Source organism: Phodopus roborovskii, unplaced genomic scaffold (genome assembly GCF_943737965.1).
Source record: "Phodopus roborovskii unplaced genomic scaffold, PHOROB, whole genome shotgun sequence".
Lineage (NCBI taxonomy): Eukaryota > Metazoa > Chordata > Mammalia > Rodentia > Cricetidae > Phodopus > Phodopus roborovskii.
Window position 1 is genome coordinate 1,218,296 of NW_026126486.1, and position 24,692 is coordinate 1,242,987.

At 40.5% G+C, this 24,692-nt stretch overlaps 1 protein-coding gene across 2 annotated transcripts; it reads left to right on the forward strand.

The window, feature by feature from the left end:
* Positions 1 to 9,355: 9,355 nt before the first annotated feature.
* Positions 9,356 to 24,372, forward strand: Cnep1r1 (CTD nuclear envelope phosphatase 1 regulatory subunit 1). 2 transcript variants are annotated; one of them, XM_051195075.1, is made up of 6 exons: positions 9,356 to 9,498; positions 10,337 to 10,408; positions 13,492 to 13,565; positions 18,458 to 18,567; positions 19,101 to 19,155; positions 23,039 to 24,372. In XM_051195075.1, the coding sequence occupies exons 1-6, from the start codon at positions 9,474 to 9,476 to the stop codon at positions 23,078 to 23,080; spliced, it is 378 nt and encodes a 125-aa protein (XP_051051032.1). In that variant the 5' UTR covers positions 9,356 to 9,473; the 3' UTR covers positions 23,081 to 24,372. The 2 variants fall into 2 exon arrangements, with proteins under 2 accessions (XP_051051032.1, XP_051051031.1); XM_051195074.1 differs by lacking the exon at positions 23,039 to 24,372 and adding an exon at positions 20,906 to 21,109.
* Positions 24,373 to 24,692: the final 320 nt, after the last annotated feature.

Genomic DNA, 24,692 nt, shown 5'->3' on the forward strand with positions numbered 1-24,692 from the left:
TGATGTGTTCTGAAAATAGAACACACTTGCTCAGTCAGGCCTGGCCAGTGAAACAGAGTAGAGCCCAGACAGAACCAGAAAGCATAGACACAGGCAAGACAATGGCATGCATGGTAAATACATAATGGAGAATTCAGTAAGTAGTGTCGGAATAATGGCAGGCCATATGGAAATGAAGAGAAACGGGATGTGTTCTTGACCAGCCTGAGGCTTCAGCATGAAGAGCAAGCCCAGAGAGAGCATTTAGAAAAAAGCGGATGGAATTTAAGTTATAGTTTGAAGAATTGCTTTGCCAATGGAACTGAGAAGCCAGATGGAAAAACATGAATAATTTCTAAAATTGTGATTTAAGTAACTAGACAGCTAATGGAAATGTTGCTAATAAGGGGCTGGAGAGATGGCTCACTGGTTAAGAGCACCTGTCTCTGCCTCCCCAGTGCTGGGATTAAAGGTGTGTGCCACCACTGCCCAGCAACTATTTTAATATATATAAATAAATATCAATTATACAACAAAAACTTGTAACAAAGGCTAGGGTTGAGCTTGTAGCTCAGTAGTAAAGTATTTACCTATAGTGAGCAATCCCCAGAGAGAATGCACGTGTGTGTGTGTGTGTGTGTGTGTGTGTGTGTGTGTGTGTGAGATGCACTCCTACACACACAAAATATAATAACAATAATAGCTGATATTGAAGCAGTACTATGGGTCTGCGCTGGACATTTGGCATCATCCCTCCTCTCCGAATTCCCCCTCAAACACCAGAGCGGCTAGCTTCTCCTAACTTCCCAATGGAAGAACTGAGTAAGGTCATTGAACCCACCTGGGATCATCACAGGCTAGTAAGTGACGAGGTATATCTTGCTGGGAAGAGCCACTTTTCCCACCAACTGTGAAAGAAGGACGAAAGCAGCCTTTTCGCCTCTGCCAGCCACACTCACCTGACCAGGAACTTCCGGCCATGGGGAGTATTTCCCTGCCCCTCCCCCAATCTTCCTCCCTAGGGCTTGTGCTTGCCTTTGAGAAGTGTGGTCCAGGAGGACAGTGAAAATGGCCCAGCAAGTTGCACACCTACCCTTCCTCCCGGAGGCTCAAGCGGAACTTCAGCTTTCTTAACCTGGGAAAGTTATTGAATATTTATTATGTCATATCCCTGTGCTTTTTTTAAATTTATTTTTTTAATTTTTATGTTCATTGGTGATCTGCCTGCATGTATGTCTGTGTAAGAATGTCAGAAACTCTGGAAGTGAAATTTACAGGCAGGCGTGAGATGCCATGTGGGTGCTTGGAATTGAACCCAGGTCCTCTGGAAGAGCAGCCAGTGAGTGCTTTTAACCACTGAGCCATCGCTCCAGCCCCTCCGTGTGCTTTTTTTATTGTGGCAGATATATATAATAAAAATAGAGAACTCATCCTAGGCTTTAATTTTTTTAATTAAATCAATTTTTAATTTAATTTTTTTCTTGAGCCTGGAACTCACAGAGATCAGCCTGCCTCTGCCTCTGCCTCCTGAGTGCTGGGATTGAAGGTGTACAGAGAGACTCTCTCTCAAAAACAAAGACAAGATCTTCCCACTGTGACTGAAAACTGAAAGGAGTCTGTGTCTGTTCTTTGGCTGCTCATCAGTTTTGATCTGTGGAGAGACTGGAATGCCTAGGTCCAGAGGTTAGATCTTATCTTGGGTTAAATTCTGAACCTCAGGACAAACATTCCTTGCCCAGCTCTGTCAGAACTAACATCTTGTGACAATGGATGAAACCCTTTAAAAATCTGTCAACTTAGCAGGCAATTAGCTTCCACCAATCCAAAAATAATTTCCCTTACCTCCCCTTCTGATGTGCCTTTTCGAGACAGGCTTGCACTGCGTATCCCTGGTTGTCCTAGAGCTAGCCCTGTGGACTAGGCTGGTCTGGAACTCACAGATTCGCCTGCCTCTGCCCCCCAAGTGCTGGGAGTAAAGGCGTGCACCACCACTGCCTGGCTATCCCACCAATGTACTTTAAACTTGCCTTGATTGATGACTTTCTTTGTCTTGTAAAACTAGAATTACTGTGAAACTGCTTCCACTTTGGAACATGGGATTTGGGGTAACTTAAATCTGTGTTCCTGGGCCATGGCTACTCAAAATGACCCCAGAGTAAACTATCATTTCTGCACGATGAGAGCTGTAGTTTTGCTACACAGCCCAGGCTGGCCTCAAACTTGCGACTTTCCTTTCTCAGCTCCACATGCTATGTTCACAGTGCAAGCCAACTCACTCAACTCTTTTTCATTTTGTTTTGTTTTTAACTTTAGAAAGGATTTTTGGTTTTTTTTAATGGGGTGGAGATGGCTCAGAGGTTAAGACCACTAGCTGCATAAGGACTGTTCTAGTATCGACCCTTTGGCACTCACACTCACATGACTCATGATTGTTTGTAATGACCTCATTTGACCTCCCTGGGCACCAGACATGTACACGGTACACAGATGTGCATGCAGAAAAACACCTATACACAGAAATTTTTTTTGTTTGTTTGTTTTTTCGAGACAGAGTTTCTCCATGAAACAGTCCTGCTTGTCCTGGAACTTTGTAGACCAAGCTGGCCTTGAACTCATTGAAATCCACCTGCCTCTGCCCTCGGAGTGCTGGGATTAAAGGCATGTGCCAGCACTGCCCAGCTCAGAAATAATTTTTTAATATGGTTAAGAGTAGAAATTTAGCCGAGCATTGGTGGTGCACGCCTTTAATCTCAGCACTCGGAAGACAGAGTCAGGCAGATCTCTGTGAATTTGAGGCCAGCCTGGTCTATAGACCAAGTTCCAGGACAGGCTACAAAGCAATACAGAGAAACCCTGACTCGAAAAACCAAAAAAGAAAAGAAAAAAAAAAAAAGAGTGGGAACTTAACCAGACTGTGATGTGATGGCACAGGACTTTAATCCCAGCACTTGGGAGGCATAAGCAGCTAGATCTTTGTGAATTCAAGGACAGCCTGGTCTACAAAGTGTGTTCCAGGACAGCCAAGGCTACACAAAGAAATCCTGTCTCAAAACAAACAAACAACAACAAAAAACAGTATTAGCCCTTTAGAATTGCACATTCAGTAGTCCTAAGTGTATCTTTACAGAGTTGGTCACCCAGCATCTTGTCTTGGGAATAAATTTTGCACTTGCCATAGGCTGTTCCCTATTATCTTTTTCCTGAGCTCCCTGAACACGACTGTTGTTATTTCCCATCTTGATGGATTTATCTACTTTGGCTGCTGTATGTAAATGGAAATATCGACTTGGGCTTCTTTCATTTAACACCCTTTCAGGGCTGGTTCACTTGGGTACATTTATCAGAATTCCCTTTTTACTACTTTGAATGAGTTAGAGCCATGTTTTGTTCATTCATTCATTAATAGATACTTGAGTCCTTTTGAGTTTTTGTCATTATGAATAACTCTTCTATACAAATTCATTCATGAGTGTTTGCATAAACATATGCTTTCATTTCTCTTGGGTATTTTTTAGGTTGCTATGATAAAATAATATGACCAAGGTAATTGAAAGAATCAATACTGAACAAAAGAATCAATACTGAAGAGTGGGGGCTGGAGAGATGGCTCAGTGTTGGAGAGCACTGACTAACTACTCTTGCAGAGGTCCTGAGTTCGATTCCCAGCACCCACATGGCACCAAACAACTAACTGCCTGTAACTCTGAAATCTAACACCCTCACATAGACAGATATGCAGGTAAAACACCAATGTACATAAAAATAAGATTAAGTAATTAAAGAATGCTGTTTGGGGCTGGGCATGGTTGTGCTCACCTTTAATCCCAGCACTCAGGAGGCAGAGGCAGGTAGATCTCTGTGAGCTCCTGGACAGCCAGGGCTATATTACACAGAGAAAGCCTCTGTGTTTGGAAAAAACAAACAAACAAACAAACAAAGAAGAAAAATATAATCCTATTTGAATTTAGGATTCCAGAAAGAGTTCAAAACGGTGAGGAAGACAGAGCCTCAGGAAGCTGACCAATCACATTCCATCACACAATATAGAAAGAAGAGCAGCAGAGTCCTACATGCTTTCACTAGGAAGACCATGGATGAGAAAAGCTTCTGAAGTACCAGGAATTCAGGAAATAAAACCCTACAAATGGCAGCAACATGATAGATAAGAAGTCCAGATGAAGTTCAGGTATTAATAATCTTTTGGGGTTTTTTGCTTGTTTGTTTGTTTTTGTTTATGTTTTGAGGCAAAGTTTCTCTGTGTAGACCCCAGCTGTCCTAGAACTCACTCTGCAGACCAGGCTGACTTCGAACTCATAGCTATCCCCTTCGTCTGCCTCCTGAGTGCTAGGATTAAAGGTGTGTGCCCCCACCACCTGAAGATGTTAATGATCTTAATAAGCACTTAACAATGCACCAAGAAATAAAACCGTATCAATGTTCATTGTGTGGGAAAAGTTCCATCTTCATACATATTCAAGATCTCATATAGGAGAAAAGCCATTTTCATATCATAAATATAAAAACAAAAAAATGTTAAACGGATGGTATTGGCTCACACACACACACACCTCTAATCCCAGCACTGGGGTGGCAAAAGCAAGCGGATCTTTGCATTTGAGGCCAGCCTCTTCTACAGAGTGAGTTCCAGGGCAGCCAAGGCTACATAGAGAGACCCTGTCTCTAAAAACAAACAAAAGAACAGTAACATAAAAGGGTAAACCCCAGAGCTGCTCTCAGATGGCAATGCCGCTATTCGAGTTGGGCAGTGGTTAGTGCAGAGGGTCACTGGTCCACCTTGTGAGAATAAGTGGCTATTGAGTGCTCAGAACTAAAGGGGACATCTTCCCACATACCAAACTCAGGGGACATCACAGAAGAGGAGGCACAAAGAATATAAGAGCTAGAGGTTATGAAGCTGTTTTCTGCACATGGCATGGTATTACACTCATGAATTCCTGGTGGCTATGGTTACCTGCCCTATATCAAGTCTTCAGACTTCCCAGCATGGATGGGGGAGGAGCCAGTGATGCTCACTAGCTGAGGGGCTATGGGTCATTCATGTTTGCTGGGGGAGAGTCAGTTTTTTGTTTTGTTTTGATTTGATTTGATTTTCTGAGACAGGTTTCCTCTGTGTAGCATTGTAGACCGGCTGGCCTCCAACTCACAGAGATCCACCTGCCTCTCCCTCCTCAGTGCAGGGATTAAAGGTCTGTGCCACAACTACCCAGGAGAGTCAGTTTCTTCAAGTCACTGGTTAGTTTCTGGTGACCAAATAAGTAACCCCACACTCAAGGCTTACACAAGCAATTGGTCAGCATTGCTGCAGAGCTACCGAGGAAACGGAATGAAGAGCGCTGTTGCAATCACTTTAGGAGCAGCACTGGAGAGTCCTGAACTGGATAATGTTATCTTTTAATGTCAGGCAAACTGCTGTTAGGAAAAGAGGGCAAGGGGCTGAATTGATGGCAGAGCTATAAAGAGCACTTGCTCACAGAGGACCCCGCCTCTGCCTTCCAAGTGCTGGGATCAAGGGCAGTGGCCATCACCACCATCAAGTTAGTCTCTCTTACTCCTCACCCCTCCCACTAAGATCCCTTCTTCCTGGATGGGAGGGATGCATAGTGGTTAATGGCACTTGCTACACTTTATAGAGGACCTATGTGCAGTTCCTAGGCCCCTCGTAGTGGCTCACAACCATCTATAATGCCATTATCAAGAACAGATAAGCAATTTAAATAGACCTATAACCCTTAATGAAATAGAAGAAGTCATCAAAAGCCTCCCAACTAAAAAAAACAAAAACAAAAAATAAAAACCCAGGACCAGATGGCTTCAGTGCAGAATTCTACCAGAAACTCAAAGAAGAGCTAATACCAATACTCTCAAATTGTTCCATACAATAGAAGCAGAAGGGTCATTGCCAAACTCTTTATGAGGCTACAATTACCTTAGTACCCAATCCACACAAAGACACAACTAAGAAAGAGAACTACAGACCAATATCCTTCATGAATATCGATGCAAACATACTCAATACAATATTGGCAAATTGAGTCCAAGAACACATCAGAGAAATCATCCACCATGACCAAGTAGGCTTCATTCTGGGGATGCAGAGATGGTTCAACATAGGAAAATCCATCAATGTAATCCACCATATAAACATACTGAAAAAGAAAAATCAGATGATCATCTCACTAGATGCTGAAAAAGCCTTTGACAAAATCCTTTCATGATTAAGGTCTTGAAGAGATCAAGGATAACAGGAACATACCTAAACATAATAAAGGCAATAGACAGCAAACCAACAGCCAACATCAAACTAAATGGAGAGAAACTCAATGTGATTCCTCTAAAATCAGGAACAACACAAGGCTGTCCACTCTTTCCATATGTCTTCAATATTGTACTTGTAGCTAGAGTAATAAGACAACAAAAAGAGATCAAGGGGATACAAATTGGAAAGGAAGTCAAACTTTCACTTTTTGCAGATGATATGATAGTTTACATAAGTGACCCAAAAAACTACCAGGGAACTCCTAAAGATGATAAACCCCTTCAGCAAAGTGAAAGGATCCAAGATTAACTCAAAAAAAACAAACAAACAAAAAAAACAGTAGCCCTACTATATATAGACAATAAAAGGGGCTGAGAAAGAAATCAGAGAATCATCACCCTTTACAATAGCCACAAAAAGCATAAAATATCTTGGGGTAACACTAACCAAACAAGTGAAAGACCTATATAATAAGAACTTTGAGTCTTTAAAGAAAAAAATTAAGGAAGATACCAGAACATGGAAAGATCTTTCATGCTCTTTGATAGGTAGAATCAACATAGTAAAAATGGCAATCTTGCTAAAAGCAATGTACAGATTCAATACAATCCCCATCAAAGCCCAGCACATTTCTTCACAGACCTTGAAAGAACAATACTTAACTTTATATGGAAAAACAAAAGACCCAGGATAGTCAAAACAACCCTGGACAATAAAGGAACTTCTGGAGGCATCACTATCCCTGACTTTAAGCTCTATTATAGAGCCACAGTCCTGAAAACACTTGGTATTGCAGCAAATATAGACAGGTAGACCAATGGAATCGAACTGAAAACCCTGGCATTAACCCATACACCTACGAACACCTGCTTTTTGACAAAGAAGCTAAAATTATACAATGGAAAAAAAGAAAGCATCTTTAACAAATGGTGCTGGCATAACTGGATGCTGGTGTGTAGAAGACTGCAGATAGATCCAATATCTATGGCCATGCACAAAACTTAAGTCCAAATGGATCAAAGACCTCATCATAAATCCAGCCACACTGAACCTCTTAGAAGAGAAAGTTGGAGGTCCCCTTGAACGAATTGGTACAGGGGGCTGCTTCCTGAAAAAAAAAAAAAAACACCAGTAGTACAGACATTCAGATCAACAATTAATAAATGGGACTTCCTGGGCAATCTATGGGGCCTTTGGTAGTGGAACAGTATTTATCCCTAGTACACGCATGGACTTTGGGAGCCCATTCCATATAGAGGGATACTCCCTCAGTCTAGAAACATAGGGGACGACCTAGGCTCCAAATGATTGGACAGATCCCCCATGGAAGGCCTCATTCACCCTGGGGAGCAGAAAGGGGATGAGATGGGGGTTGGGGGTAGCAGGGGAAGAGGGAAGGGTGAGGGAAACTGGGATTGACATGTAAAACAAGCTTGTTGAAATTTAAATAACAAAAAAAAAAAAAAGAAAAAAAAAGAAAGAAAGAAAAAAGAAAGGAAAAAAAATAATGGTTACAGGTACAGTGGTGCATGCCTTTAATCCCAGCAGAGGCAGGTAGATCTCTGTGAGTTCAATGCCAGCATGGTCTACAGAGTGAGTTCCAGGACAAATGGGACTATGTCTCAAAACAAAACAACAAAACAAAAATGGTATGGTCTACTAAGTGTATTTTATAACTCTCTCAAAGGTTTGATCTACATAAAAATCACACTTGGAAGCCAGGCATGGCGACCCACACTTGGAATCCCAGCACTTAAGTAGGAGGGACCGAAAGTTTGAATGAAGCCAATCTGGGATACACAGCAAGTTCATGGCCATCTTAATCTACAGAGAAAAACTGGATCTCGAAAACAAACAAATCAGCCGGTGGTGGTGGCACACACCTTTAGTCCCATTACTTGGAGGCAGAGGCAGGTGGATCTTTGTGAGTTCTTGGCCAGCTGTTCTACAAATGGAGTTCCAGCACAGGTTCCAAAGTACACAAAGAAACCCTGTCTGGAAAAATAAAACAAAACCAACCAGCCAAACAAATCACCTTAAAAGTTTCAATGAGATAATGCATAGAAAGGTTTGGTTAGAGAAGGCTCTGTAAGTGGAAAACTCAAGAAAGAGCACCGCAGTAGAGGGGTCTGTAAATAAGTAGTCAGGAGCAGACATATGACATAGCAGGAAGCCTGAAGCTGAGTAAAATACACAATGTATCAATTTTGAAAATACGGCTTTGCAAGACCTGCTCAGCCCTCATCTTTTCTGTCTTCTTGGAGCCCTTAACTCAAATGTCCTTGCAAGGTCACTAAACCCGCTTACTTCCCATCATTGTATTATCTGTTGCTTTCTCTGGAGAACCACTTTTATCTGAAATCAATTGCTTATTGTCATACTTATTGCTCCCTGCAACCTTTCACTGTGAGGAATGCAATCTTATCTACCTTGGCCTTAATTGTATCTTGGATAAATACAATGCTTAGTGTGTCATACAATAAATATTTCTTGAATGAATCAATGACCACCAGGAAGTAAACAGGACATTATAATCAAATATCCATCTTGCCAACCCTGTACATATTTTTGTTATAGTTACTGAGGCTCGTACCATGCATTCTTTATTACTTATGAATATCGGATGACACGAGAAGAAAATAACTAAAAGAGAAACCCTTCTTGAAGGAGTTGGATAACTAAGAAAGAGGTACCATTAATCAAGAAATCTATTTTGAGGGCTTCTAGTTACTTAACACTGAACATATTTTAGTTTCTCGAGGGCAAGGATAGCTTGTTGATCTATCCTTAGCAACCAGAATATTTACCCGAAAGTAGTGGGCGCTCAACCACTGTTTAGACAATGAAAGAACTAAAAGAGAAACCAAGTGAATGTGTAAAAGCGAAGTACATTTGGCCAGCCTGCAGTTCCTCCCCGAGGCAGGAGGTGGCGCCATGGCTATATCAGCTTGGCCGACTGCTGTTCTTGGCCCTTCCCGCTGACCGTCTGACCCTAGGTCCCCGAAGGCGTTTGCTGAAATTAGCCAATAGAAAGCTACTTTAGTTAAGAGGTCTGACAAAGATACCCAGTAAAATCAGCGTTTCTAGAAAATGGGCGGTGCGAAGGGGAGGGGCTGCGGGGAGCGGTTAGAGGTGGGAGTTGGCGCTGCCGGCCGGGCGGGGACAGTGGGCTGCGATGCGGACCGGGCCGCGGCGGTGACTGGAGCTGCCGCCCGACATGAACTCGCTGGAACAGGCGGAAGGTAGTGTGTCGCCCGCCCCCTCCCGGGGCAGATGGGCCCGCGAGGGCGGCGTGACGGGGATGCGGGCACACGGCCGCGGATGGGTGCCGCGTTCTCCCCGCTCGGGCTGGGGCCGCTCTCATTGACGAGCCCTTACGTGTTGTGGAGTCCGGACTCTCTTTCTCAAGAGCCATAACCCTAATTTCTTCCTTGGCTTCCGGTAACTGCCAGGGTTTCGAAGTGCTCTTGGCCTTCCAAAGTTTAAAAAAAAAAAAAAAACACTGTGGAAATAGCACCCCACTTCATTCAGAGGTACGCCCTGTCACAGTACAAGGCGTAGGTGCCCTGCTGCTGCCCGCACCATCACCGGTAGCCCATTCCGAGGAGGGGAGGGAGTGTCTTTGCACAGCCCGTTATCTGTCTACGGAAGTCTAGTAAGCCCGAACTATATAACCAACAATTAATGATAAGAGCTAGAGCCTGAATCGGATAATTGAAGTCAAGAATACCTCATGGGTTTTTAGTGTTTCGACAGAATTGGTTCCACAGAATTAGAATTCAGCCAGATTTTGGTCCTTTTACTTTTTTACAACCCCAGCTTGTGGCTCAGGCTGGTCTTCCACATACTAATTTTCAAGCTTCTAAAAGTAGACCAACTGGTTTCCGGAAATTGGAATTAAAGAGAAGTGATGGGCTTTTTTGTTTGTTTGTTTGTTTATTTAAACTGCCATCGTAAGCAAACAATGAACGATACATGTGATTTGATGTGTAAGACCTGTAGCAGTTATCGACCTAAATTTCATTTTTGTAAGTTCAAACTGGAAAGCATAGGTAGAGAACTGAACTCTTCTTTGCCTAGATCTCAAGGCTTTTGAAAGAAGACTTACTGAATATATTCATTGCCTGCAACCTGCCACTGGACGCTGGAGAAGTAAGTTGCCAATTGCTTTCTAAGGGAAAATGAAGGACAGCTGATAACTTTATTCCTAAGTTGGAATGACTTGCTTTCATTTAATAATTTGGACTAAGAAAGGCTTGTTTTACTCAGCTATAAGATTTCTGTGTTTAGACAACTTTTAAATGTGTTACTTAACACTGTCAACAATGTATTACAAAGAAGTGCTTAAGAAAAGAAAATTATGGTCTAGCAAGATGGCTGGGTTCTTGCAGTGTAGACTTGAGACCTTAGTTTATCCTCAGAAGCCATTTAAATGGGGAAGGAGAGGATGGACTCCACAAAGTTTTCTGACCTCTGCATTTGTCCTATACATACCATGTGTACACATGCACACATACAATAGATTTTTACTAAAAAAGTTTTATTTACTTTGAAGCATTCAAACTGTCAACAAAACAGCTGCAATTTTTTTTTTTTTTTTGCAATTACAGAATGGTTAACAGAACATAGCTTCATATAAGCTGTATCAGAGACAACTGAAGATGGGAAAAAAAAAACCAAAACAAAAAAGCTGCTGTGCCTATATATATCTAATTTGTACTGTGCACCAACAAGAACCTGCTTTAAATTTCCATGTCAATTTACAATCCCTCAGACTGTACCAGGCAAGGTAACAAATGACTTTTTAAAGAAAAAAATTATAGCTGGCTACTCTAAAAGGACAATTTTATTTATTTGGGTTTTTTCAAGACAGGGTTTCTCTGTGGCTTTGGAGGCTGACCTGGAACTAGCTCTTCTAGACCAGGCTGGTCTCGAACTCACAGAGATCCACCTGTCTCTGCCTCCCAAGTACTGGGACTAAAGGTGTGTGCCACCAACACCCAGTTTGTTAGTTTATTTTTTAAAAAATATTGTATTACATATATTTATTGTGGGCATGTGTACATGTATGCAGGTTTCCTAACATGCCACAGCCCATGTTGAAGTCAGAGGACAACTTATGGGAGACAGTTCTCTCCATCCGCCATGTGGGTCCTGAATCAAACTCAGGTCATGAGGCTTGAGAGTAAGCACTGTTATCAGAAGAGCCATCTTGATGACCTCCTTAGTTGATATTTAATACAGCATAATGGTGTACTTTGGAGCCTAATCCAGAAGAGACTTTCACCTTTTGGATTTGGGATTTCCTTGTTTTGCTCAGGCTGACCTCTAATTACTATGCTCAAGTGATCATCCTAAGTGCTAGGAATTGAACCCAGTCCTTTATTTATTTTATTTTATTTATTATTATTATTTTGTTTTTTTTTTTCTAGACAGGGTTTCTCTGTTTAACAGCCAACTTTGTCCTAGAACTTGCTTTGTAGACTAGGCTGGCCCTCAACTCACTGAGATTCGCCTGCCTCTGCCTCCCAAGTGCTGGAATTACAGGTGCACACCACCACTGCTGGTTTTTAATTATTATATTTATCTTAATGTGTATGAGCATTTTGCCTGCAAGTATGTATGTACACTGTGTGCATGCTTAGTATCCAAGGAGGACAGCAGAGGGTGCTGGGCCTCCTAGAATTGGAGTTAAGGACAGTTATAAGCCACCATTACTGAGAACTAAACTCCAGTCTTCTGCAAGAGCAGCACATGCTCTTTAATCTTCTGAGCTGTCTCAGGCCTGCAAAGACATCTTATTTCAGGGTTTGACTCAGGCTTCAGGACCAAAAGAACACTACTGAAGTCAAGGGTTAGGACTTATTTTTTTATAATGTACACAGTGTTTTGCCTGCATATATCCCTGCAGGCCAGAAGAGGGCACCAGATCTCATTATAGATGTTGTGAGCTGCCATGTGGTTGCTGGGAAATGAACTCAGGACCTCTGGAAGTGCTCTTAACCTCTAAGCCATGTCTCAGATCAGGACATTTTTTTTTTTTTTTAAAATATGTATATAGTGTTCTATCTGCATGTTTGCGTACATGCCAGAAGAGGGCACTAGATCTCATTATAGATGGTTTGTGAGCCATCATGTGGTTGCTGGGAATTGAACTCAAGACCTCCGAAAGAGTAGCCAGTGCTGTCATATCCAGCTGCATAAAATTATTTTTTATTAAACTCTACCAGTAGAAATTCCAGATGATTATAATGTTACTGTGTTTCTGTTTTCTGAAATTTGGTTTTCCTATTTGTAAATCTATCCAATGTGGTAAATTAATAAAAATCAATAAATAAAATTTAAAGAAAATCTATCCAATGTGACTAAAATAAAAGAACTGTCTTTATTTCCAGAACATTAACTGTCACAGTTTCCTTTCATTTTTTTTTTTTTATCAATACCATCTATTCTTCGATTTATAATCTATTTAGATTTTAAAGTGTGTGGGGAGTGTTCTAGCAAATGGTTCAGCAGCTAAAAGTGATTGTCTCCAAACCTGATGACTTGAGTTCAATCCCCAGCAGCCATTTGGTGTAGGGAGAGAACCAGCTTCCACAGGTGCCTCTGACTTCCACGAATGTACCATGGCACATACATGTGCATACATACATATACATAGCTTAACAAGTATTAAGTTGTACTAGCTGTAGAAATTTCTCTAAGTCTTTCTTTTAGTCCCTTTTAAAAACTAGTACTGATTGGTCTGTTCCACAGTGACTTCACACTCCACATAACTCCAACACTGACCTTTATTGGTCTTGATGGAAGAGCCCCTCAGTCAGAACTCACAGGGCTACCAGTGTAGTTAAGACAGGGGCCTTTGTGTTTATATTAGAATATAGGAAGATTTTCTTTTTCCAATTCAAGTTTACAGGATCTGCAAAACCACAAAGATCTGTAGCATGGAGTCTTATGTAGAAAGAAGTTTTGCCATCTGACTTCTTGGTTTTAAGTTTTAGACTTCACTCTTCATGAATTCTAACCAAGAAAGAGGAAGTTGCTATCATCCTCCGTTCCCAGGGTTCAGAATGTTGAGGAGAGTCCCTTAAGATGGAAAGTCAGACTTTTGAGCACTGTCATTGCTGTTTGATCAAGTGCTAGGCTGTGTCTGTTGGCCACTGACAGAGGGGTATCAAGACATAAAGGGATAAGGGGTGTGTTTGCTTACTAATTTTCTGTTTATTTTTCACCAGTGCTTCTTATAGTGGTGTCTGTCTGTACAGCTACTGGTGCGTGGAACTGGCTAATAGATCCTGAGACACAAAAGGTAGAAATTTCATTTTAAAATCTTTAGCAGATGAAATGAGATACTGGATGTAGTAATGCTAATCATGAAATATGATGCCAAGCTGCCTGTGCCTGCTACTAATGACGTTAACCCTTATCTTAACAACATGCTCGGTAATAGTTTGCTTAAGGAAAGCTCTAGCTGGCTGGCTGTTGTGGGTTACTTACTTTTTTTGTGTGAGCTTTTCAAGACAGAGTTTCTTTGTGTAGTCCTGGCTGTCTTAGAACTTACTCTGTAGACCAGACCAAGCTGGCCTCAAATTCAAGAGACTGCTTGCCTCTGCTTCCTGAGTGCTGGGATTATAGATATGTGCCACCACTACCCAGCATGGGTTAATTATCTTTATAAGGGAAAAGATATTAAAAATTGTACTGCTATTTAATTAATTTTTTTGAATTTTTCTATTTCTACTTAAACATTCTTTTCCTTTTGTTCATCTAGTGTCATCCGTACCAGATTTTTGGTTGGTTGTTTATTTTTCGAGACAGAGACAATTTCTTTATGTTATCTTGGCTGTCTTGGAACTCACTCTTTAGACCAGGCTGGCCTTTCACTTACAGACATCCAACTGCCTCTGTCTCCCAAGAGCTGGGACTAAAGGAGTGTACCACCACTGCCCTGCTTAGTACCAACTTTTAAAAATTGTAATTCATTGAATTATTTATTAACAACACCTTTCTGCATCCCATAAAGCATTTGAGATGCCAGGAAAAAGAAAAGACAAATATAACTGATAAACAGATTAGATCAGGTGGCTAAAAATCAGGAAGGAAACCAAGTCACTGATTTCTAGGCCACATAGCTCAGCAAAGCTGACAGAACTGAGTTATAAATTGATCTCTAGTATAATTGATCCTAGGAGTCACAGTTAATTCCATGTGTTTTCATTGTCATTGAAGAGAACACCTGCCAGCTCTTTGGTTAGCAAAGCTCTTTTTTTTCCTCATTAGGCCTTCCAGGTTTCTTGCCTGGTGTCTAATATAGGAAACACTAGAGATCTCCCACTGGGCACTGTGCAGGAGCTTTACTATACTAAGTGCAATATTGGATTTCATAATGCTAGTTCTGGAAGGGTTATTTGATGAAAGCTGATAGAATGTTTCTGAAGTTTCCACCTTTCTCCTAGTGCCGTAATTTCAAGCTCAATCTTTTTTATTAGAAAATTCTGCAGTCTTGGGTTTTTCTTTCTTTTGGTTTTTGTCCCCTGCCCCCTTCAAGACAGGGTCTCACTAAGTAGCCCTAGCTGTCCTGAAACTTGTTGTATAGACCAAGGTAGCCACAGCTTACACAGATCCACCTCTCCCAGGTGGCTAGTCTCAGGCTTATCAGTGATCACCTCTCCCCAACTAAAGTTCAGACTTGGAATTTTCAGAAATCTTAAATATAAACTCTCCTTTCTTTTTAAAAGTTTTTACTATGTTTACAGTGTTCTGTCTGTATGCATACCTGTACACCAGAAGAAGGCTCCAGATCTCATTACAGGTGGTTGTGAGCACCATGTGATTGCTGGGAATTGAACTCAGAACCTCTGGAAGAGTAGCCAGTGCTGTTAACTGCTGAGCCATCTCTCCAGTCCTTTCTCTTTTCTTCTTCTCCTTCTTCTTCCTTCTTCTTCCTCCTTTTTCCTTCTTCCTTCTTCTTCTTTCTTCATCTTCTTTGGTTTGGTTTTGGTTTTGGGTTTTTTGCTTTTTCAAGACAGAGTTTCTCTGTATAGCAGACCTGGCTGTTCTGGAACTCACTTTGTAGACCAGACTGGCCTCAGTCTCACAGAGATCAGCTTGCATCTGCCTTTAGAATGCTAGCATTAAAGGTGTGTGCCACCACTGCCCAGCTTAGGTTCTTCCTTTTAAAGTTATAATTAAGTAGACTAATCTGTAGATTTATGTTCCACTTTTTAAGTTATTCAGAAGGGGAAGCCTAATAATAAGGCTTTTGTCATCAATCTAGTAAGCAATTCAGACAGCCAGGGGGCGTTATTTAGCATGTAGCCTCTCAGACTCTCCACTGAGTGGTGATGGAAAAGGACAGGAAGTAGGGTAGGTTGGTATTAGAGTTTTATATTAATAGAAGGTGTTTTATGGCAGACAGGAAACTCTCCTGTGAGTTCATTTATAAAATCTGATCTGAAGGCTGTACTTGGTACCCAGCTATAGGGGAGGGTAGAAGGAGGCTGGCAAGAAGATTAAAAACGTTCTATCTTGGGAAATGAGTCTACTTCTAATTGAGAAAAATATAAGCTGATTTCAGCTAGTTGAGATCTTAATAAAACGAAGAATTAAATGTAATCGGAAATAGGCCCAAAACTCTGTAGTTAATATAATTTTCTAAATTAGATGAGAAGATGTTAGCCTTAGGGTTGGCTCTTTTTACTTCAGTATTTAATAACCTCAAGCCTGATGAGAGTTCTAACCAGAAATTGTGTCTGAAGCAGGAGGTACGAGTACAAAAGCCAGGGAGAGAAAGGATATTGCAAACCCTTCAAAGAAGAAGGAAACTACTGTTTAGATGCCATTGATTATTGCCATGGAGGGAAGGAGGCTAATAAAACTGACCTAATTAAAATGAAAATATAAAGACAGGGTAGGGTGGTAGTGCAGTCCTGTAATCTTGGCATCCTGGAAGATTAAACCAGGAGGTTAGAGTGACAGAAGCCAGCCTGAGTTGCATGATGAAACATTGTTGCTAAATAACAACAGTAATTAACACACACTTTTTGAACTATAAACTATCAGGGCTTGAGAGACAATTGAGTGGGTAAAGTGTTTGCTGTGGAAGTATGAGGACTAGAGTTTGTAACTCTGACAGTGATGTAGAACCAGATGTGGCAGTCCATGTTTATAACCATAGTGGTTGGGGGGAGGACAGGGTTGGTGATGATACAGTATCTCAGGGCTTGCTGATCAGCCAGTTCATCCAAATCAGTGAGCTACAGGTTCAGTGAGAGTCCTTATCCTAAAAAATAAGTAGAGAAACAAGTGAACACACATAGGCTATACACACATTACAAATGGAATACAAAGTACTTACTGTATGTGCTAACTATAGACACATACCCATTTTAGCCAGATGTGTTGACACACACCAGACTCTCTTTGAGTTTGAGGTCAGCCTGGTTTACAGAGCAAGTTCTGAGACAGCCAAGGATACACCGAGAAACCCTGTCTCTAAAAACAAACAAGAAGCCCTCAGATTTCCTTGAATTACATATATTTGTGTGTGTGCGTGTCACTGTTGTGGAGATCAGAAGTTACTTTGGGAGAATTGGCTCTCTTCTTCCATCATGTTGGTCCTGGGGATTGAACTCGGGTTATCAGGCCTGATGGCAAGTACCTTTACTTACCCAGCCATCTTGCTGGCCAGTAAACCTCAGAGATAGTAAAAAGTTTGTTCTTCAGGGGTGAATGTGGTGGCTTATGCCTATATTCCCCATACTTGGGAGGCTGAAGCACAGGGATTGCTGTGAGTTCTAGGCTATAACTTAAGTACCAAGTCTAAGTCCTCTGGAACATTATTAGTTTGTCTTCAGCATCACCTCATCTCAGAAATATTTCCCTCCTGCTGTTCAAACCCTTTTCTTTCATTTGGCCTTATTGAATCATATACCTAGTACATTTCTTTGTCTTGAATGTGTATGTGTACCTAGCTCTCTGTCTGAAACCCTGAGATATCTCTTGGGACATTGCTGTGCTTCCGTTAGGGTTTCTTCTATGTAGTTATCGGTCCATTTACTTTCTTTCTAGTTTATCTTTTCACTTTGTTATGTTTCTGTTTCCAAACCTTCAGCCTTTTGCGCCCTCTCATATTCCAAGCATGGATCCTGGACTCTTGTCCATACATATTTTTAGAATTGTGTATTTTCAGCTTTTTTATACTCATTTCATTATGCTCAGATCCGAATGAAGCCTCCCCATTCCCAGTTTTCCCTGCTTCAGTGCTCTGTGGCCACTAAAATCTTAGTAGCTTCAAAAACAACTTTTTAAAAATTTCATATTTTTTATTTCATTATTTTTTAAGTAGTTTCAAATTGCCATTTCTAAAAATTTCAAATAAGCTTCATTTATTTATTTTAAGCAAAGGAGGTGGAGGAGCTGTAGAATTAAGCTTATAGGGAAGGTAGCATATGTGTGGAGGTGGGGCAGGAGATGAAGATTAGTCTGGCCCAACTCTCTTAAGGTAGCTTTTGTTGGTTAGTTTTAATTTTTTTGAGACAAAAGTCTCACTATGAAGCTATTTTAGAACTCCCTATGTAGATAAGGCTGTCCTTGAACTCACAGAGATCTATTTGCCTATTCCTCATGAGTATTGAAATTAAAGGTATGTATCACTACCACTACCACCCCATCCTTGAAGAAGCTTTTCAACAGGGAGATAAATTAAATCAATTTTAATCTGTTTCCATTGAGACTAAAGGCCTCAATGGGTGGTGGTGGTGCAATCTTTAATCCCAGCACTCAGGCAGAGGCAGGCAGATCTCTGAGTTTGAGATCCATCTAGTCAGTTCCAGGACAGTCAGAGCTAAGCAGAGAAACCCTGTCTTTGGGGGTGAGGGTGGGGGACAGGGGGAGAAAGGAAGGAGAGAGAGATACTGACTAAAGGCCTTATCTCATTCACTGAACAGAGTTCAGGATTTTTGGTGAGGTGGTTTTCTGGTTATAGGAATGAATTTGAAATGGTCTAGTGTTTGACATATACTGCTATGTTATCTTGCCATATGAAGAAGATAAAGCACATGTGTTATTTTTACAGCACAGCAATAAAGAGAACTAGAATTACTGGAAGTCTTCACATCCTTAGAGTCTAGATGATAAAACATTGCGCATTTCTTTGTAGAGCCTAAGTTTTTTTTTATATCTCACACTTTTCTCTTACAGGTTTCCTTCTTCACATCATTGTGGAATCATCCATTTTTCACAATTAGCTGTATAACTCTAATAGGCTTGTTCTTTGCTGGCATACACAAAAGAGTAGTCGCGCCATCAATGTATCCTTTACCTGGAGTTGAATTGTGTTCTCTGAACTAAGCTGAAGACCCGTCCCTGTCATCTAAGTGGTTGTTAGAAGCTGTGTTAATCACGTTCCATCCCAGTGACAAAATGCCTGAGAAGATTTGTCTGGGCTCATGAGTTTTAGCAGTCCAGTTCATAATTGGCTAGCTCCATTGTGTTTTGGCTGTGGTGAGGCAGCACATTATAGCAAGGATCGAGAAGGAAAACAAACCCACTTACCTCATGGTGGCAGGAAACAGAGAATGAAGAGTCAGTAGCAAAACAGTGCCTTTCATAGTCACCTCCTTGGTGACCTCTGACTAGGTCCCACCCACCCTCTTAGCTATGAATGCATCAGTGGATTTCTCTATTGATAAAGTTTGTCCTTTTATTATTCAGTTATCTCAACATGCCAATGGCTGGGGACCAAGCCTTTAACACACGACGAGCCTTTGGGGCAATTCCATGTCTAAATCATAACAGGAGCTTGCTTTGTATTGGTAATTTTCCTTTGACCACATTGATTCAGTATAGCTGCTCGATGTCGAACCATACTAGCAGAATACAATATGTCTTGTGATGATGTAAGTATTTTTTCATTAGAATATATCGGTAGCCAGATATGATTGTTGACATCTATAATCTCTGCCTTTGGGAGGCAAGAGGATTGCTTAAAGTTCAAGGCCACCCTGATCATCATAGTGAGACCCTGTTTCAAAAAGACAAATGCTGAGAGAATACCAATATGTTTAGTTTTAGGAAAACAGACCTTTGGGTCATGTGGATTAGGCATGATGTCATATAGCTGTAATCTCACTACTAGGGAACTGAGGCAAGAGAATCAAGAGTGTGAAGCCAAGGTCTGGGTGTAGCTCAGTTGGTAGAATGATTGTTTAACATATGTTTGATCTCTAACACCACATGAAACCAGGCATGATGGTATATACCTGTAATCCCAGCACTTGGGAGATGGAAGCAGGAAGATCAAAGTTCAAGGCTCTCCTTAGTTATATACAAATTTGAGATTTGAGGCTAGCCTGAAGATAAAAATACTGTTCTATTCTTTAAAAAAAAAAAAAAAAATGTAAATAAAAACCAGCAAAGGGGTTAAAGCCAGCTTGGGCTCCCTAGCAATACCTTATCTGAACAAAACAAAATTATAACTGAATTCTTTTGTCAGGCTTGTTGGCACACGCCTTTAACCCCAGCACTCAGGAGGCAGAGATAAGCCTAGTTTACATAGTAAGTTCCAGACCAGCCAGGGCTACAGTCTATAGACTTTTGTGGGTTCTCACTTCAACAGTCAGTGGTGCCAAATGATTGGTAGGGTTGACGTTTGAATCTTTTTTATTTTTATTATTATTTTTAATTTTGAGACAGGGTTTTGATTTGTAGCCTAGGCTGGCCTAGAATTTACTAAGTCATCCAAGCTAGTTTCAAACCTGCATTTGTCATACCTCAGCCTCCTGATTACTTGTATCACTGGTGTGCACCACCATGCCCATCTCATTTTGATCTTCATTAATGACAAAATTATGTTGTACCTCAATCCCATCACTCAAGAGGCAGAAGCAGGAGGATCTGTGTGAGTTCAGGGCCATCTTGGTTTGCATAGTGAGCTCCAGGACTACCAGAACTACATAGAAAAACCTTGTCTCAAAAAACAAAACTTAACTGGTCTACAGAGCTAGTTCCAGGACATCTGGGGCTATTACACAGAGAAACCTTCACAAAAAACCCTTTAACCCAGGTATGGTATATACTTTTTGTCCCCGGAGGCAGAGGCAGATGAGTCTTGTGAGGGTACCAAGTATTCACATGGTCCACCTACATTCATGCAGGCAAAACATTCACATACATAAAGTAAAATGAATCTGATTTTTAAAAAATTAAACCTCAAACAAATAGTGTAAAACTAGTATGAAAAATATGCTAAAAAGCCAGGGATGGCCACAAAACTAGCTGTTACCTAGCAATGTAGTGGGTAGACTGGAGAATTGCTGGGGCTGCTTGCTCCAGGTTTAGGGAGAGTAAAGTGGAGAGTAATGCAGCAGAGTACCTGCTGGTGTCCTCTGAACTTTGAAGAAGTTCCACATGTGCACACATACCATGAATGCATAACCACACACACATAAGAGATGCATTCTAAGGTATCAAGAAGTTAACAAAAATTAAGTGACCTTAAGTGAAAGTTGAAAAAGTAACCAGAATCTAGGTGACATTTTTGATCTGAAGAAAAATAAAAATCAAAACTGTCTAAATTGTCACCAACAAAATATCATGTTTTACACTTGTATATTTTATTTAAATTTCCTTTTGTTTTTTGAAACAGAGTTTCTGTATGTAGCTTTGGTGTCTGTCCTGGAATTTGCTCTGTAGACCAGGCTGACCTCAAACTCACAGAGATCTTCTGTTACGTCTAATTGTATATTGGTTGCATTATAATTTAACCTCCCATTTGACATACGGTTGTTTTCCCATCTTTCATACTGTATGTTTTCTCTGTTTCCCACTGGAATTAAATGCACTGTGGTAGAAGCTGCTTTGTGTGGTTTATTATTAAATATTTAACATGTCACATGGTACCTGGCATATAGAAGGCACCCAAATAATACTGAGTAGATGTGTTCGTAAAGTAACACATCTGTGTAAAACCTTCAACCTGAATCTAGATTCCTTCAGATAAACCCCTAGAAAGAAAAGTTTGGATTTTATGGTATATACTTTATTGCTGTTATAACTTATTTTTTTTTTTACATACCTGGCTCCACTCTACAAAAACATTTCTTAGAATATTCTGACCACCAGCAGTATATGAGTATTCATTCCTGATTGTTGTTTTATTATTTTTTTTAAGATTTATCTTTTTGTGTACAGGAATTTTGCTTGCATATATGTATTTGTACTTGGTGCCTGTGGAGACCAGAAAAGGATGTCAGATCCCCTGGAACTAGAGTTATAGATGTTTGTGAGCCACCATGTACCACGTTGGCTGGGGTTTTTTTGTTTGTGTTTGGTTTTGGTCTTTCAAGGCAGGGTTTCTCTGTGTAACAATTCTGGTTGTCCTCAAACTCACTGAGATCCACCTGCTTCTTCCTCCCAAGTGCAGGGATTAAAGGTATGCACCACCGTGCTTGTCCACCTTGTTGACTCTTAACTGCTGAGCCATCTCTTTAGCCCCATAGTTTACTTTTTAACTTAAGAAAATGAAAACTTTATGTGGAAAGAAGCATTTTTCCAAATAATGTTATGTATTATTAATAAATTTAGCTTAATAAAAAACAAATCTCAACACTTGGAAGACAAAGCCAAGTGGATCTGTCTTGAGTTCAAATCTGATCTAGTCTCCATAGTGACTTCCAGGTCAGCTAAGGCTGTTATATAGTGAAACCCTGTCTCAAATAACAAACAAGCCGGGCATTGGTGGCGCACATCTTTAGTCCCCGCACTTGGGAGGCAGAGGCAGGTGGATCTCTGTGAATTCAAGGCCAGCCTGGTCTACAGAATAAGTTCCAGGACAGGCTCCAAAGCAATACAGAGAAACCCTGTCTAGAAAAACCAAACCAAACCAAAACAAACAAACAAAAAAAAAAAACACTAACAACAAAAATACATCATCAAATCTGTTAAAAGTTGCAGTTTCTTTTTCTTTTCTTTCTTTTTTTTGTGACAGGATTTCTGTAGGTAGCCTTGGCTGTCCTGGAACTCTGTAGACCAGAATGGCCTCAAACTTGTAGAGATCTATCTGCTTCTGCCTCCTGAGTACTGGGATCAAAGATGTGTGCCACTGCTGCCACCTCACAATATTTGCCCCCCCCCAAAAAAAAAAGTTCCAACCTCTGTCCAGTGTATTTTTTTCTTTTTAAACTGTCCCCCTTTGGGTATTTTCTAGGACATTGCCTGTGTCTAATAGAACATCTCAATTTAAACTATTTTCATTTCAAGTACTCAGCTTCATATAACTTGTGGCAACCTAACTGAACAATGCCACCATAAAACATTAGACACTTAACAAAAAATCAGGACAAAAGTGCATGTTGCTGGGTGTGGTGATGTACGCCTTAATCCCAGCACTTGAGTGGCAGGGGGAGATCAGAGAGGACTCACAGGAATCATTTGTGTCCTTCTACATTAGGTCCTGGGGACTGAACTGAAGTCAGACCTGTTAGCAGGAGCTTGTACACAATGAGCCATCTCACTGGCTCCATCAAATACCCTTTACAAGAAAATTTTTACATTTTTGTGTGCACACATTGGCACCAAGGATGCACACCATGGGAAAGAGAAAGACTTGAGGTAGCTCTCTGCCTTCTACTGTATTGGTTCTGGGGGCTGAACTCAGGTTATTAAGCTTGGCAGCAAGTGCCTTTACCTGGTAAACCATGATCTTCCAATGCCTTTAAAGTTTGTTAGTAACTGCTGGTGTTTTAACTGTGAATTGACTTGTTTTGTTTTTCTTTTTTATAGACAGGAAAGCTAATTTTGAAACCTAGACCTCACGTTCAATGACAATCTGCACTGTTGTTAGGGGACCTAAACCAGTCTGTCTTCTAATAAGTCATACAGCAAAAACGCCAGAAAGGATTCCTTTTGGAGTTGGATATGTGACGGTTTAGCAACAACTGACAAGAAGCGTGCAATATTTGCCCAGATTATCTCGATGATGATGACTGAGCTCTCAGTGCTTCAGTACCTTTGATTACCTGTGTTCAGTATTAGTGTCACTTTAGTACTTCAGCTCATGCAAAGAATTTTGCAGATGAAGTATGTGTGTATGTTACTAAGTTAAACTTAGAAACCAAACCTCATTCAGTTTTTATAATGTATTTTTGCAAACTACTGTAAATAGCAAATCAATGCCAATGTTAAACCAAGAGGAAAATGTTTGGACTTTGTTCTCCTGCACCAGTATTTCAGGAACCATCTGCTTGGCATCTCCACAGCTCCTTAAAAACTGGCTACTATGTGTGCCTTTCATTCTCAACGCCTCTTTCCATTGTGCTGCAGGAAAAGCATCAGATTCCACTTAGACTGAGAAAATCTCTTTTCCATTATGTTGAAAATTTATACATGTTTCGACAATTTTTGTTAAGCCCCGTACTGGATTCTGGCAACTATTGTTATATTTTTCAGTAAATTGTTTTCATTTAACACTAAATTACTTTTTTTAAAAAGGATTTTAAAAAACACCCCAAAGTCTTCTGATTGTACAAGTTAAATTATGTATTGTCTGGGAATTTGACAGCCCTTATTTTAGGTGACTGGATTTTATGCTGTGGTAGACATGTTAGACGTGTTAGACTAGTACTGTCCTGGTGTAGCTGATGGGCCCAGTCCATCACCAATAACAGGAAGCACACCACAAACCAGAGCCTGCAGTTCTCACTGCTGGAGAGTGTTGATGACATACTGTGTATGCGCAACAGCCACGTGTGCTACAGTAGCCCTGAAAATGAACAATGGGATTGCTGTAAATACTTAAAGTACTAGAGGTGCCTTTTACCTGTTTATTAGAAGATTTTGAAAAGGTTAAATTATTTCATGAGCAATATTTTAAATTTCATCTAATATGAAACTAAATTTGAATAATAGGACAAAAACATTGAATAAAGCTGCCATTTAACTAACGTATTCATCTTGACTTTCCTGTATATAAAATTGCATTCTTTGAATTGCAGCAATAAAACCCTCTGCTTTCAAGAACTCTTTAAGAGGGTATTCTATATGTTCTGCGTAGTTTTATTTTCTGTAAATTTTGTAGGTAAATATGTGCATAAAAATAAATACTTTATATATAACTAGTGATTAGTTTTCCTTTGGTTTATTGTGTGCAAATAGAAAAAAATGTAAACATATTCTATGTATCAGATACAAGCTAATTTCAAATTAGAAATTTTACTTTTTTTTTTTATGATATGGGTGTTCTGCCTTCATTATATGTCTGTGTACCACCTAAATGCCTGGTGCCTCTGCAAGTAAGAGAAGGGCATCAGGTTCACTGGAACTGGAGTTACAGATGTTTGTGAGGCACCATATTAGGAGCTGGAAATTGAGCCAGACTGTCTTCCAGGACAGCCAGTGCTCTTACTGCTCTTAACTGCTGAGCCACCTCTAGCTTCTG

Coding starts and splice junctions, on each gene's coding strand:
- Cnep1r1 (XM_051195074.1), top strand. CDS start 9,474: ATGAACTCGCTGGAACAGGCGGAAG. Junction 13,566..18,457: donor TAGATCCTGAGACACAAAAG/GTAGAAATTTCA, acceptor TTTCTCTTACAG/GTTTCCTTCTTCACATCATT. Junction 19,156..20,905: donor ACAATATGTCTTGTGATGAT/GTAAGTATTTTT, acceptor TTTGAAACAGAG/TTTCTGTATGTAGCTTTGGT.